We start from the raw sequence: 15,576 nt of genomic DNA on the forward strand, positions 1-15,576 counted from the left end.
CCCCCTGCCTCCATCATCCCTATCATATCCCACCCTCATCCCCCCTGCCTCCATCATCCCTATCATATCCCACCCCTCAACCTCTCCTGCCTCCATCATCTCATCACATCCTACCCCTCATCCCCTCCTGCTTCTATCATCCCCACCACATCCCATCCTTCTTCCTCTCCTGCCTGCCTCCTCTTCTCTATCATCCCCACCCGCAGCTCTCACGTTTTCCTCCTCCTGTTCCCTTCCCTCCCTTCCTGGATCCCTGACTTCCACACACCTGAGCCCACATGTGGCTGAACAGTAGTATCTGTGATGAGGGGGAGAAGCTGTCCTGTCAAAGGGTGACGGAGCTGTCGTCCATGTAAATGCTAAAGAGAAGATGAGCCGTTAGGAACAGGCAGGAGTATGGGACAGAGGGTTTGAGCCGTGAGAACCCTGAGGGCAGAGAGCACGAGGCAGGAGTTAGAGCAAGACCCAGCATTAGACTTCTGAGTGAGCCAAGAAGCAGCCTCTAGACAATTCCTCACTACTGCTGTGAAGGCAGCCATAGGAAACATAAGCCAATTAGTGTGGCTGATACACACAAGAAAGGGGCACTATAGGCATGGGAGGACCTGATGCAGGCATACCCTACTCACCGTGTATCTCGGGTCGTCCGGGTGAACGGCCACAGCCACGTCTCCAGGCAGGGTCTCTGGCCTGGTGGTTCCCACCACAATCTCTGCGTCTGGAGACAAGCATTCAAGTGTGAGGTCAGCCATCACCCTGACTGAGCCCTCCCTCCCACACAGGGGAAGCAGGTAGAGCAGAAGCAGGAAGGAGTAGGAAAGGGGGGTAGCGGGAGCCGCTGGCCTGCTTCCCTGCTCTGAACTATTCGGAGCGCTTACAAACTACACTTTAGAATCAATCTTCTGCATTGTTTTACTAAGACAGGGCCTCATGTAGCCATGCCTGGCTTGGAACTTGCTAAGCCTTGAACTTGGAACCCTCCCACCTCTGCCCCCAAATGCTGTGACCACAGGTACACCGTCAGTAGCTCAGAACTGATCTTTCACCTCTTAGTGGGAGACCTTATAGAGTCACACTAAGTTCCCAAAAAAGAGGGCTGAGTGCCTTTTCTCCCCCCCTCCGGCCCACCCCAAGAATAAGTACCCACAACAGTGCAAACCCATCACGCACTGGAGAAAATGGGAAGCAACGGGAAGAGGGCGACTCTGAACCTCACTCACCAGGCTCTCCATCCACAGGGAAAGCCACGGAGGCAAGGAGCCCAAAAGACACAGGGGTCGGGCAGCCGGGCAGCTGCAGCACCGTGCGGCCAGGCAGGGGCCGGCTTTCCACCTGGAGGGTTGAGGAGGCAGAAAAGAGAACAATATCTCCGTGGTGCTCACACCCAGCATTCCTACAGCTATCCACCCTGCTTTCCTGCCCTCCCACCCTGAGGGCCGAGGAGCCATCTTCCACAGTAAAGTCACTGAGCTCACAAGCCATGGCTGCTCAACTCTGCTGAGCACTGCAAGAACTCTGTGACTCTTACAGGTCAGCATGCCACCCTCTGACTGGCACGTGAAGGAGAAGAGTGATTAGAGCTTGAGAAAGTCAAACACAGACACCAGCGGCAGTGGCAAGGACCTCAGCCTGTCTTTCTCCTTCTTCCTCACCTCGATGTCTGAGATGGCCGACCTCAGAGTACATGACCAGTTGACGAGCTGGCGGTTCCTGTACAACAATCCCGATTCATAGAGTCGCACAAAAGCTTCCGTCACGGCTGCTGAGGAGCCCTGGAATGATCTCAGTGTCCACATCGGACGTCCTCCCTCAGCTGAACCCAGGGACTCTCTCATCCCTCCCCCAACACTCCCCACACTGGTCTCTAGCACCCTCCCCAAACCCACCGGGACTGTGACGTGAACTCACAGCATCCATGGTGAAGCACTCTCGATCCCAGTCCAGAGAGGCGCCCAGAGCACACAGCTGCTCATAGATCTCCCCTCCTTTCCTGCACCAGAGATTCCTATCAGTAGATATGACCAGCGCACCTCCCAGCACTAACCATGGGTGCTCTCCAATGCCAGGCACCAGAGGAAATAAAGTGCTGGTGGCACTGACCCCGCTGATGAACATAGAGCCACACACACCTGAGGTGGGGCTTCTTATGGCTTTAAAAGATACAGAAAGGTCTCCGCAGGGGTATCTGAACCTTTGGCTTCTCTGAGACACAGGATGGATGACTGTCTTGGGCTACAACCAGTGGTGCCTAAGCTGTAGCCCATGGGTTGTGAGCACACATGCACACGCATACATGCATTCATTTTCCATAGCACCATAAAGTGTCATCACCATGTACAAAGTTTATATTTGAGAACTATGTAGTAAAGAAGATAATCGGACTGGCGGAATGGCTCAGTGGGTAAGAACACTGACTGCTCTTCTGAAGGTCCTGAGCTCAAATCCTAGCAACCACATGGTGGTTCACAACCACCTGTATGAGATCTGACACCCTCTTCTGGTGTGTCTGAAGTCAGCTATAGTGTACTTACGTATAATAATAAATAAGTCTTTTAAAAAAAGAAAAGAATCCACAAAAAGTCCTCAAAATATTTTAAGTTTACTATTCACAGCTATGCTGGGATGAAAGGGGCCTATGGGGAGCGAGCAGTGCTGGAGCAAACGGGGCTCGCAGAGGTCCTGAGTTCAATTCCCAGCAGCCACACACATGATGGCTCACGGCCATCTGTACAGCTACAGTGTACTCATACACATAGAATAAATAAAATAAACCTTTTAAAAAACACACACACACATTTGTATATATCCATTCACATACACATGTATGCATTCTAACATAAGTGTAGACTCAACTGTGTGCATTCTAACATGAGCATAGTACATACAAATGTGTGCATAACATGAGCATCGTACACATACACAAATGTGTACATTCTAACATGAGCAGAGCACACACACACACACACAGCATGCATTCTATAACATGAGCATCATACATACAAATGTGAACATTCTAACATGAGCATCATACATACAAATGTGTATATTCTATCATGAGCATAATACACACAAATGTGTGCATTCTAACATGAACATAGGACACACACAAGTGTGCATTCTAACACAAGCATAGTATACAGACAAATGTGTACATCCTGACACACAAATGCACGCACACACGCACTCTTGGCTCAGACACCCCATCCGTCAGTCCCTCTGCTCTGAGGCAGACAGGCACAAGGCAGGAAGAACCGAATGCTACAGGTCATAAATAGTACTGACAAGCAAAGACCCGGCCAGTCCCACGGCCACACTGCCATCGTACTCATGTTTCCACTGCCACACGGCCCTGAGGAAGTCTTCCCGGCTTAGCTCGTGTCTCCGCACTCTCTGCTCCTTCCACAGCTGCTTCTCCACCACAGCCTGAAGTGGGATCAGGTGTCAATGAAAGCTAGTCAGCGGCTTCACACAAAGACTGCACTTTGAACCTGGCAGAGGCGAGGCAGCCCAAGACCTACCTGAGTGGCGATTCCTGCATGATCTGACCCCGGGATCCACAGCACTTGATCCCCTCGCATCCGGTGCCTGCCACAGAAACACCATGGGGATCTCTGAGCTCACTTATCCTCATCCCAGCACTTCCAACCTTCCCTTCAGGAACTGCAGTGGCCCCATGGCCTCTCACCAGCGCACAAGTGCATCCTGGATCGCCACTGTGAGGGCATGGCCGATGTGCAGGGAGCCAGTGACATTGGGAGGTGGAATGCACATGGAAAATGTTTCTCCCGTAGCCTGGGGCAGCCTTGCCTGGAAGGGATGAGGAAGTCAGAGGAGAGGGAGAACTGGATGTTGCCTAGGGGAACAGCACCCTCTAGTGCCCTGGGGCAAAAAAAACTTCAAGAAGGCCAAGGTGTAGTGGCACTCATGTGGAAGACAGGGGCAGGTGGATCTCTTGAGTTTGAGGCCAGCCTTGTCTACAGAGTTCCAGGACAGCCAGGACTTCGCCGAGAAAACATGTCTCTAAACTACCACCACTACTACTACTTTATTATTATTATTATTATTATTATTATCATCACTATTACTATTACTACTACTACTAGCACTACTACTATTGAAATCCAACATGGGGAAAGCAAAAAGAAAGCCAGGGGCCAAAAGAAACGTCAGTTGTGAGAGGCAGGTGGATTTCTGAGTTCGAGGCCGGCCTGGCCTATAGAGTAAGTTCCAGGACAGCCAGGGCTACACAGAGACACCCTGTCTCAAAAAACCAAAAAAAAAAAAGAAATGTCAGCTATGAAGCTAGCCTGTGCCCACCAAGTTCAAGGGTCACTCACTCTGTCCTAGGGACCTCGTAGAAGTCCTCTGCCGCACACTGACCTGATACTCTGGTTTGAAGAAGCCCTCTCGCACCCACCACTGGTACCAGGCCGCTTCGACATATTGGGGACTGTAAGCAGGAGGCAGGGGCCCAGAAACGTCTGTGGAAGCAGAAGAGAGACCGCACTACTCCACTGCATGTTAGCAGACCAAAGCGCAACAACACCGCAAAACATTTCCTACACTTTACCTTTCTTTTCACCTGCCCCGGTGGGGATTTCATACAATACTACGTCCTTGTGACTCCAGGCCTTAGTGGGCACTGCAGGTGTCTGCAGGGAGGAGACAGGGTGTGTGGGAGGGAGGTTGCAATTCCCAGTATACCAGTCATGTGGATCCCAGCACCAGTCTCTTTCGGCCCCATCCCAAGTCTTGGGAGACCCAGGACTGACCCCTGACCTTGCTCTTCTCAGCTAGCCCAGCCTCCAGGGCCGCCTGCTTCTCCCGCAGGCGCTTCTGTTTGGCTTCACGGTTCCTCCGAGAGACAGGGGAGCCGTGGGGCTCCGGCTGTGTACAAAGTGCCTGGGGCCTGGAGAGACCCCATGAGGGCCTCAGCCCCCAGAGCGGTGGCCGGAAAGAGGCCAGAGGAAAATGAGGCATCGGGAGTGTCTGGGAAGGGATGGAGGTCTGCTCACTAGGAGGCCATGGGATGCAGGTCACGACCCTTCCCTCCCATCGGCAGGACCCTCTCACTCTACGTCCTTCCGCCTAGGGGCGGAGCGCACGGCGCGGACAGCACTCTGGAATCACTGAATCCAGGGCGTCCGGAGAAGGCGGGAGCTCTGCCCGTCACCGGGCACTGACGCGGACACGAAGGTTGGGGTTCGGAAACCAGAAACCACCCCCAGCCCCTCAAACCGGCCCATGCGACTCTTATCTCGAACGCCGCGGGGAACTCAGAGCGGATAGGTGCGCGCGCATGCGCGGGCGGGGCTATGCAGGCGCATGCGTAGCAGACTCTCGAGCCTCCGGCTCTCTGTGCAGAAGCGGGTATAACCGCGTGGGTTGGGGAGACGCCAGTCGGTCGGTGTCAGGAGCCTCATAGCTTTTTTTCCCCATAATTTTATTAAACAAGAAATGTCCCGGTATGTAAACAAAATACATCTGAGTTGGAAAGCTGCTCGCCCGCTCGCCTCCCCGGGGCCGAACCCGGCCGGCTCAGGAGCTGTGCTTCTGCCGCTTCCAGAAGCGCTTGACGTCGCTGTGCCCCGCCGGCGTCACCACCATCAGCCGCTTGGCAGAGTTCTCGAATACGAGCACGCCCAGCTCCCGCGCGTGGGCCAGCAGCAGTTCAAAGTCCACTTGCGACAGGAACTGGTTATACAGGACGCCTGGGGTCGGGTGGGACAGGCAGGAGGTGAGGGGCTGCCGTGGTCTCTGCCCCTCCGAGCAGCAAGCAGGCACGGGCTGCAGGCCACAGTTCTAGGACTAATTCTCTACAGATAGTCGACTTTAACACCTGTGGCATCCAGACACTCGAAAAGACGGCAGAATCCACAAGAAAAACCATGCAAACCCACCTAGAGAGAAGACTGGATTGCCCTGCCTCTTATCCCCCCACCTAGCTTAATCCAAACTGCACTGATTTGGGACATAGTTCCTGCTACTAATATATTAAAATAAAAGATCAGTTTTCCTCTCCTTCCCTGTGGGGAAACAAATACGAAATGCACAAAACCTTTTGCGTTTACCATGGTGAAACTGCCGGCCTTACCTCCTTAGCCGATGACTGAGATTAGGCCGGCAGAAGCCACTCACCTTCAGTGAACCGCAGCCTGTCCCTTTCCAGCTCCCACAGCCGAATCTGGTCTGTGATGGTTGGGGGCAGCACAGGATTCTGCAGGACAAGGGTGAGGCTATAGGACCAGGGCAAATGCCCAAAGCAGTCTCTGCTTTCTCATCCATCCTCTCGCTGCTAGGTGCCCAGGCTGCCAGCCTTTAGAGTCTTGGTGCCCATCCATACCTGTTTGAGCATCACTGGATGGGCCCTTGTCCTTAGGAAATGGATTATCTAGGAAAACACAAGAATGTAGAAAGTCACCTGAGTGGCCACCTAATGTCACTGAAACGGCATCTCCTGTGTCCCATGCCTGTTCCGCTGTCACCTCCGGGTGCACCTCCCACTGGTCACCCTGCAGACCCCCTCTATGGGGCATCTGTTCTCTCCACAGTCTCCCTTTGTTTTTCTTTAAGATAGCAGTAGCTACTATATTTTGAGCACTTACTGCTCTGCAGGCTCTGAGCCAAGAGTCTTAACATCTAGTCTTCCAGCACCCCTATGAGGTAGGTGGACTGCTGTTCACTGGGAGCAGAGTAAGGCTTGCAAAGAGGGGAGCGAAACAGATTCAGAGCTAGACCGCCTCCCTTCATGACCTTCCAGGTTACCCAGGTGACTCGCCAGCTCCCCTGACAGACCTGAGGCTGTGCCTCAGAGACAGGAATACCTTGCCCCCCAGGACAAGCACAGCCCTTCTCCCGACCTCCAGTCCATGCAGGGATACCTGCTGAGCTGTGATGCCGCTGGCGATGGCCTGCTGCACACTCTCCCGGGTCACTTGTGCCACCACCATGTTGGGGAATCGATAGAGCATCTCAGAGAAAAGGGCAATGAGAGCGATCTGCAGCTCCGACTCTGACCCAGGGATGAAGGAGGAGGAGTGAGGAGGCTGCCCAGCCCTGCTCTCCTCCAGCCCCACCCTCAAGTGTAGGAATAAATGCCGGGGAGCTACATGAACCACACAGTAAACATGGCCAGAACTGGATTTCCTCCTGTGTCTTTCTCCTCCCCACTCCCTACCCACCCACCCCCGACCAGACTCACCAGTATAGGCATACAGTCGGTAATTGGTTTCCACAACAATGAAGCCGGGCTGGTGCACAGTGCCCCCAGCCCCAGAGACACCAGATGAGAGGTTGATGGCCAGGCGTGTGGGGTAGTAACGCCGGGACCTCCTCTGGAAGAACACAGGGCAAGATGGGGTCGTCTTTCTGGTAACTACCCTCCTGTTAGACGTCTGACCCCCTCCTGTGAAACCATCAGCCTTTAATCATCTTCCCCCAACGACCCCCCCCACCCCCGCAATGACCCAAACACTTAGTCCTGGCTAGGTCTTTCGGCTGCACTCCAACACCCCACTCTCCCAGAGGCCAGGTGGCTGGGTGTACATACCTTCCTCTGGAATACAAGCCCAAACTCACGCAGGTGTTGCAGGAAGTTCAACAAAGAATCGCTCATGCCCTCCACAGAGTAGTCCTGGTGAAGAGACGGCCAGCTAGGGACTGCGACACATGCACTGGTCACTACCCAGCCCGTGCCCTCCTTCCTTTGCCTTCTCAGGTGGTTCTGTGGTCATTACCGTTTTCCTCTATAACCATCCCTACATCCCTGCCCTCGAGCTCCCTCCTTACCTTACCAAGAGTAGAGAAACTGAGCTGGAAAAGGAATGAGAGAATCTCCACTAGATCCATGCCCCGACTCTGAGAAGGAATCGGCAGAGTGACAGGAGGTGAGACAGGAAGAGGGAGTCAAGGGGCTCGGTGGGACCTGAGCACGCACGCCATCCGTCCTAGGCCCTGGCTCTTACCTGGGCTGTCTGCAGATACTGCAGCATGAAGTACCAGAGCTGGGCAGGCGTATCCAGTAGCAGGAACTGGAAGCCAGCCGAAGTGATACAGGGTGGCTCTCCAGGTTCAGTGCTAGAGACAGAGTGGACTGATGGTGGCAGCTCACGAGGGCTACACCGAGTCTGCTTACACCCACTTAGGCTTCTCCTCTCAGCTCAGCCAACTCTTTCCACTCCCTCCTAACCCCAGGCACCCACTTTATTTGAGACCCAAGGAGATGACCGAGCAGAGCGGCTGTGCTCTGCCCTCCTCACCTTTTCATAAGCCCGGCCTGGCTGAGGAGCTGAGCCAGGTCCTGACTGACAGCTGCACTGGGGGAGCCCACCATGAAGTGCAAGACCACCTAGAGACAAAAAGGGTCAGGAGTCTGGGGTCTCCAGAGCTACCGGATATGTGAGCACAGCAGAGACTCGCTCCTCAGCTCCCAGGGGGAACCGGAGCACAGGGGAGGCCCACAGAGGCCTGCCGAGGCCTGCTCCTCACCTCCCAGCGCTCCTCAGCGTACTTGTCCAATGAGGGGACATCCCGGGCGTGCTTGTCTGGTCCCAGCTGACTTGTGTCATCAGACCAGGCCTTGCCCCTGTGGCCAGGATGGACCGAAGTAAGGAGCTCTGTCTGTTTCCTGCTTCCCTCTTTACCCTTTACCCTCACCCCATGGACCATGAGAAGAGGACATTTTCTGTACCCTACATCCACACCTGGTCCAATGTATTCTTGAAGGAGCTTTCAAAGAGCTGAGGGTGGGGAGAGGTTCTGGGGAGGCCTCTCAAGAGCTTCTTCCCCACCAGTGTAATAACCAGTTCCCCTGGCCTAGCTCAGGGAGGGAGGAAAATGACGTACCCACCCAGAAGAGCAATTCGGAGGTTCTGGCGGAAGACAGGGTTCAAGATGAGGCCCTGGAGTCCACCGGGGAGCAGCTGGGTATGCCAGATACGGAGGCCGCTCAGCAGCCCGGTGCTTTCCTCCTGAGCCCTGGACAGAAGCAAAGTTGGGTGGGGTCTCACAAATAGAAAGGAGACCTCCAGGGAGCTCCATCTCTACCCCTTCAGAACACACAGTCCTTGGAACAGTGTTGCAGAATGAAGCAGTGTTTCTCACCTCAGATATCTGTACTGCAATGCTAAGGAGAACCTAGTTGGGTTGTGACTATTGTTTGTTTCTCTGCTTTGTTTTCTTTTTTGTTTGTTTTGTTTTGTTTTGGTTTGGTTTTTTTTTGGTTTTTCAAAACAGGGTTTCTCTGTGTAGCCCTGGCTGTCCTGGAACTCACTCTGTAGACCAGGCTGACCTCGAACTCAGAGATCCACCTGTCTCTGCCTCCCAAGTGCTGGGATCACCACGGCCAGCCTGGCTGTTTTGTTTTCTAAGTCAATTCCTTCCCTCCCCTCTCCCATTTGTTTTCTTTCAGAAAGGGTCCTGGGCCAGCCTTAAACTTATAATGTATCAAACTTACAATGTAACTCTTGAATTTCTGGTCTCCTGTCTCTTACCTCCCAACCTGGGGGGGGGGGCGGGGCTGCTTTTATCCTTTGTTTCATTGTCTTTTCGTTTGTTTGTTTTGTTTTGTTCTAGTTAGTATATAGCTAAAGAGATACAACTCTCCACAATCACTGCAAGTGTATCCTGGAAGGTTTTCCTTGTGTAGGGCAGGGTCTGTTGAAAGGCCTAGATCTGATCCCCTAGCTCCACTGTGTGTGCACCCTGGAAGTGTTCCAAACAAAAGCCGTTTGAGAAATGTTGCTGTTGGGAAGCCCGCACCAGCTGCGCACAGGACTCACTTGCTGAACTCCTTCTTCACCCACAGGGCCACTGCAGCCTGTGGTAGAGGCTGCTCCAGAAAGAGCATCCTCATCACCCAGTTCTTAGCCAAAGAAGGGAGCTCCCTGTAAGGTTCAGAGGCCAAATGTTATCTATCAGAAGCTACCTCACACCTGCATCTCTGCCCTCATCCATCTGTTGTCTTAAAAAACAGAGGCAAAGCCCGGAGCTGACCTTCCTCCTCTGATGACATCCCGTCGCTCTCCTTCTCCACGCTGTCTTAAATATCCTTCAACTCAGTGTCGCTAAATTCTGTTTACTTGGTTGCTCCATCTATTGACCTATGGTTGACTTTACCCTTGGCTCAAAGGTGTTTGCTTTGGGCTGAGCCATAATATAAGGTTTATCTGGCTCATAATCTTCGAGTTCACAATGTGATCAAATACCCTGAAAATCTGCCTCTCAAATGTCTCATGCCCTCTCCCACACCTTCACTAGCCCCACTGCCCCCAGAACCTCTTTCTGTTTTGGATGGACACACTTTGGAGTAATGCCTAACACCCTGGTACTCACACTAGGCTAAGCCTCTCCCCACAATAACTATGGGCCCCCATTACATTCTCCAAACACCCCCCCCCCTTGCTTTGAAGACTCCTCACCTGAAGACAGCCAGACAAGTGGCAGGGTGCCCATACAATCGGTCCAGCACCCCAGGGCTCAGGCCTCCTAAGAATTCCTGTAGATTCCTGCATTGTAGGTGTGCTCGGTTCAGTCCACCCCTCGCAGGGGTGATCTCCATCACCTGAGAGGGACAAATGTCAGAACTCCCACATGACCCAGGCCTATATCACTGATTCCAGATCTATCACTTTCTGTACTTTCCTGTGTGGTGCCACGTATCACCTATTCCTCCCAAACCCCTCGTGTCCTGCTTCTTCATCATGCAGCTCAGGATGGATCTGAACCCCTGATCCATCTGCCTTCACCTCCCAAGTGCTCTCAAGTGGCCACCAGGCTTTTCATCCCACGTCTGCCCTGAAGTCTTTGTTCAGCCTCCAGGGGGTGGAATTATTCTCATTTTTTTGTATGGTCCTGAGGATGAAATCCAGATCCTCACAGGTGTGGACTGAATTACTTATTGTTTCACAACTTGCAAAAGTGTTTTGCATATCAATGACGTCTCAAGTTCACCTAAGCAGTGACGAAGATGCTTATTTGAGCCTAGGCTTCTCTCTTGTCCACCCTCCTGGTCAGATTAGTCCAAATCTGTCAAGTCCTTAGCTCTCATCTGGGGACACGGTTACAAACTGCCTCCACGTTTCTCAACCTAAATCCCTTTCTATCCCTTTCCCCCCAGCCAGCCTTACCCCTCTCACAGAGACCCCCGCCTCCGAGCGACTCACTTCTCCCCGGCTTTCCTTTCACTCCACCTCTCGCTCAACTCATACCCCCTCACCACTCGGATCCCCCTCGCGCACCCCGGGTCACCAGCCGTCGCCTAATCAGAGCTAATGCCTCGCATTGGCTCCTGGAAATAAAGGGTGAGAATTCTAAAAGGTGGGAGAACCACGAAAAACTTCACAGACAGGACCCAGCCAAAAAAGCAGTCCAAACAGAAGGGAGAGCAGGAAAAGTGTCAAGAGTAAAAGGGGTTAGAATAGGCGATGCACTCGCCTGACGCGTGGCATTTTGGGAATTGTAGTCCTCTCCTACCCTACATTGGAGCACTGTGAGGAGGTTCTGACTACAATTCCCGGAAGGCACCGCTAGAAGGCGGGCCGAGAGAAGGTGGGTTTTCATTGGGATTCCCTAGGAATACCCGAAGCCAGACCATTTTGTTCCGCTCCTCCCCCTCCACCCAGAAGGCTAAGGCGAATCTCTGTCAGGCCTAGACCGGAGGAGGCACCCAATCTGCGGAAGCTTCCCCGCTTCCTATCAGAGGCGTACTAAAGCAGCTCAAATCAATCAAAATGTCTATGTGAGATTCAAATCCCCTGGAACTGGAATTACTTACAGCTGTGAGCTGTTATGTGGGTGCTAGGAATTGAACTCGGGCTCTTTGGAAGGACAGCCACTGTACTTATACTGAGCCATATCTCCACCATCCTCCCACCCACTCACTCAATCTTAATCTCTTCCTCCTAAGCCCTTCCAACTCTCCAGGAGTTAAAAGATTATACTACAATTTTTTTTTCTTTGGTTTTTTGAGACAGGGTTTCTCTGTGTAGCCCTGGCTGTCCTACTCACTCTGTAGACCAGGCTGGCCTCGAACTCAGAAATCCACCTGCCTCTGCCTCCAAAGTGCTGGGATTAAAGGCGTGCACCACCCCTGCCCGGCAGGTTCTCCAATTCTTACAGGGCAATTCTGTTATTCTTACATCACAGACTATCAAGCCCAACAAGAAAAGAAATCTGCACAAGAAAATCCCAGTACTGAGATGAGAAACAACACATTTACCAAGGGCAAAAATGGTAGGGCCATGAAATGACTTGATTATCCTTTAGTTATTGTATTTTAAAGAAAATCACAGGCTGGTGAGATGGCTCAGTGGGTAAAGGCTTTGCTGTGCTGTGACCTGAAAGAGTGGAAAGACATCTGACTTCCATGTTCATGCCATGACAATGCGAATCCCAGCCTTCGCCCTCTTGCACTCACACACCATAATAACAGGAGTTACTTTTTTTTTTTTTTTAAGATTTATTTACTGCCGGGCCGTGGTGGCACACGCCTTTAATCCCAGCGCTTGGGAGGCAGAGGCAAGCAGATTTCTGAGTTCGAGGCCAGCCTGGTCTACAGAGTGAGTTCCAGGACAGCCACAGCCAGGGCTAAACAGAGAGACCCTGTCTCGAAAAAAAAAAAAAAAGATTTATTTACTTATTATAAGTACACTGTAGCTGTTTTCAGATGCACCAGAAGAGGGCATCAGATCTCATTATGAGCCACCATGTGGTTTCTGGGAATTGAACTCAGGACCTTCAGAAGAGCAGTCAGTGCTCCTAACTGCCGAGCCATCTCTCCAGCCCACAAAAGTCATCTTTTAAAAATTAAAGTAGTCTGGTGTTGTCTTGCTTGTAAATGTTAGAATAAACCTTGAACCGTAATTCTGACCAAAGCCCTATATTGGATCTCCAGCCCCCTACCCCTCACTGCTGCTACCAAACTCTCAGCAGAGGCCAGACAATTTCTAAAGATAAAATGGCTTTTCTCCAAGAGGGAGAAATTGAAGGCTTGCACATAGCCTTCCCATTCCTCAAACCTCCCACATAAACCCAAGTATTGCATTCCTTTTGGCAGACACTCCTTTACCTCTGTGTCTGAAATAAACTGTCCAGTCAGTTGAAGTCATTCTCCATTTTCTTTTCTGCCTCCTGTCCCTTTAAGCTGCTTCAGAAATCTAACAGTAAAAATAATAAAATGTGGGGGCTGGAGAGATGGCTCAGCAGTTAAGATCACTGGCTGCTTGCTCTTCCAGAGGTCCCGAGTTCAACGCCCAACAACTACATGGTGGCTCATAACCATCTGTAATGGGATCTGATACCCTCTTCTGGTGTGTCTGAAGATAGCTACAGTGTACTTATATAAATGAAATAAATAAATCTTTTAATAATAATAATAATAATAATAATAATAATAATAATAATAATAATATGCCTGTAACTCCAGCTCTGGGGAGAGAGATCCAATGTCCTCTTCTGGCCTCTGTAGCACCTGGACACATACGTGCGTATACATAACTTAAAAATAATCTTCTTTGGGGCTGGAGAGATGGCTCAGCGGGTAAGAGTACTGACTGTTCTTCTGAAGGTCCTGAGTTCAAATCCCAGCAACCACATGCTGGCTCACAACCATCCATAATGAGATCTGATGCCCTCTTCTGGTGTGTCTGAAGACAGCTAAGTGTCCTTACATATAATAATAAATAAATCTTTTTTTTAAATCTTCTTTAAGAAAAAAAGAAGCTAAAAGAACAAAAACAACTGAAATTAAGGAAACAGTCAAATCTCACCGGGAAAGAGGAAAAAAAAAAAAGCTGAATATGGCCTTTAATTCCAGCACTTGGGAGGCAGAGGCAGGCAGATTTATGAGTTCGAGGCCAGCCTGGTCTATAGAGTGAGTTCCAGGACAGCCAGGGCTACACAGAGAAACCCTGTCTTGAAAAACAAACAAACAAAAAAGCTGGGCCTGTAATCCTGCCTGGAGTCAGGCAGAGGCAGGAGGATTAGGAGTGGTGGTGGAGGAGACCCTTAATCCCAGCACTCAGGAGGCAGAGGCAAGCAGATTTCTGTAAATTCAAGGCCAGGCTGTCCTACATAGAGAGTTGCAGGACTGCGGAAAGAGACCCTGTCTCAAAACACAAACTGAAAATCCAGGCAGGCCGTAAACTCCTGATCCTACTACCTCAGTTTCTACAAACCATTTTAACTCGATTGTCTTTTGATTCCACAAAGCTACCATTAGAACTGTATCCTCCACGAGGGGTATGTTGGCACACGCCTTTACCCTGAAGAGGAAGTAATAACGTGAAAAACAAAGCTCTGGGAATGTAGAAATAAAGTAAAATGAGAGAGCCATATTCCAGCTCCTGTAAGCAGCAAGCAGTGTGGAAACAAAGTTTTACGGTAGCAAGCAGCAGCTTCAGACACTGAGGAGTTGTGTTCCAGAGACAGCCAAGGGCATGCTGTAAAAACAAAGTTCTGGTGGTCAGAATGTCGAGACAGAATGACCAGGCCACTCTGGCTAAGCTAAGTAAGGCCAAAACAGAAATAACTGGTGGTCGCAATGACACTAAGGTCCACGAAAACAAGTTTAACAATTCTCGAAAGAACCTCCCAACCTCTCCCTGTGGTGAATTTCAAAAAAGACCACAAACTGTCACCCTGACCTTGCTGATGACAATCCCCCTACCACCTAGTTACTCAGCCCCTTCCCAGGGACTTTTCAAGGCCAGGTGCAGAGCTGAATAGGGAAGTTGGCTGACAAAGCCAAGAACGGCCCCCTGAGCAAGCCAACCAATGCCTGATGAGATCCTTTGTCCTGTGTTCCACCAACCAGAGTAAAGCAGCTAGCCTTGTTGCAGAAATCTGCCCTCTGTAAAGTATAAAAGATATATGCTCTCTTGAGTTCGAGGTTGACTCCCCCTGTGAGGGTGGGCAACCCATGTACGTAGATCAATAAGCCTCATGTTATTGCAACGACCTGTTGTCGATCTGTGTTCTCTGGGGTGAGCCAAGCTTACTACAAAGACTCATGAAGCAGAGACGGGGGGATCTCTGTGAGCTTGTGGCCTGCCTGGTTTGCAAAAGCAATTTCCAACACAGCCACAGCTGTTTTACAGGGAAACCCTGTCTTGATATTGTATCATCCTGAAACTCTCACCTGTAGAATAAATGCAGATTTACCCATCAAAGATGTTTCCTGAAGTCAAAGGGAAGAGCTCACAGGTCTGTGTCAGAAGTTAATTAGATTAAACATGAATCATTCCAACAATGTGGAACACTAGGCACCCCTGAGAAAAGAGGGGCCCATACGTATACTAGCCTTGAACTGCACATGATCCATCAGCAGAGAGAAAAATGCAAATTACAAAGTAGCTTAAACAGCTCATAAGAAGCTCTGATACAAAACAACCAAAAGGTCCCCTTGATGGCTTCGTGACTGAAGCATTTGCTATGCAGGTGTGAGGACCAAGGTTCAGATCTCCGGGTGGGAATAGCCACCTGCCTATAGGGGTCCCCAGAGCAGCTGGCTGGGGAAACTGCATATCAGGGAGCTCTCGATCCAATGCCCTCTTTGCATAAAATACGTAATAATAATAA

The 15,576-nt window shown here is 51.0% G+C and overlaps 3 protein-coding genes across 7 annotated transcripts in view; 1 reads left to right on the top strand and 2 right to left on the bottom strand.

Moving 5' to 3' along the window:
* Vars2 (valyl-tRNA synthetase 2, mitochondrial) overlaps positions 1-5,289 on the bottom strand; it is a 14,305-nt gene extending 9,016 nt beyond the window's left edge. Inside the window, exons 1-11 of one of the 2 annotated variants that reach the window (XM_031347265.1) lie at positions 4,773-4,888; positions 4,571-4,652; positions 4,381-4,481; positions 3,686-3,807; positions 3,519-3,585; positions 3,326-3,423; positions 1,909-1,990; positions 1,653-1,772; positions 1,221-1,332; positions 630-718; positions 269-359 (exon numbers count right to left, since the gene is read on the bottom strand). In XM_031347265.1, coding sequence (XP_031203125.1) covers positions 269-359; positions 630-718; positions 1,221-1,332; positions 1,653-1,772; positions 1,909-1,990; positions 3,326-3,423; positions 3,519-3,585; positions 3,686-3,771 — 745 coding nt within the window. In that variant the 5' untranslated portion in view covers positions 3,772-3,807; positions 4,381-4,481; positions 4,571-4,652; positions 4,773-4,888. Of the gene's footprint in view, positions 1-268; positions 360-629; positions 719-1,220; positions 1,333-1,652; positions 1,773-1,908; positions 1,991-3,325; positions 3,424-3,518; positions 3,586-3,685; positions 3,808-4,380; positions 4,482-4,570; positions 4,653-4,772 lie in introns of both variants that reach the window. The other variant, XM_031347264.1, reaches the window with a different exon arrangement.
* Positions 1-15,576, top strand: part of LOC116074627 (H-2 class I histocompatibility antigen, D-37 alpha chain-like) — a 714,163-nt gene that overhangs the window by 297,551 nt on the left and 401,036 nt on the right. The window lies entirely within an intron of this gene.
* Gtf2h4 (general transcription factor IIH subunit 4) lies at positions 5,435-11,425 on the bottom strand. 2 transcript variants are annotated; one of them, XM_031347298.1, is made up of 14 exons: positions 11,238-11,425; positions 10,419-10,561; positions 9,780-9,884; positions 8,845-8,976; positions 8,488-8,584; positions 8,259-8,347; positions 7,965-8,076; positions 7,789-7,857; positions 7,550-7,633; positions 7,202-7,334; positions 6,882-7,012; positions 6,344-6,391; positions 6,139-6,217; positions 5,435-5,711 (listed from the first exon to the last, which is right to left on the bottom strand). In XM_031347298.1, the coding sequence occupies exons 2-14, from the start codon at positions 10,556-10,558 to the stop codon at positions 5,539-5,541; spliced, it is 1,392 nt and encodes a 463-aa protein (XP_031203158.1). In that variant the 5' UTR covers positions 10,559-10,561; positions 11,238-11,425; the 3' UTR covers positions 5,435-5,538. The 2 variants fall into 2 exon arrangements, with proteins under 2 accessions (XP_031203158.1, XP_031203159.1); XM_031347299.1 differs by having other exon boundaries at positions 5,437-5,711; positions 11,163-11,398.

The sequence above is a fragment of the Mastomys coucha genome, unplaced genomic scaffold (assembly GCF_008632895.1).
Source record: "Mastomys coucha isolate ucsf_1 unplaced genomic scaffold, UCSF_Mcou_1 pScaffold3, whole genome shotgun sequence".
NCBI lineage: Eukaryota > Metazoa > Chordata > Mammalia > Rodentia > Muridae > Mastomys > Mastomys coucha.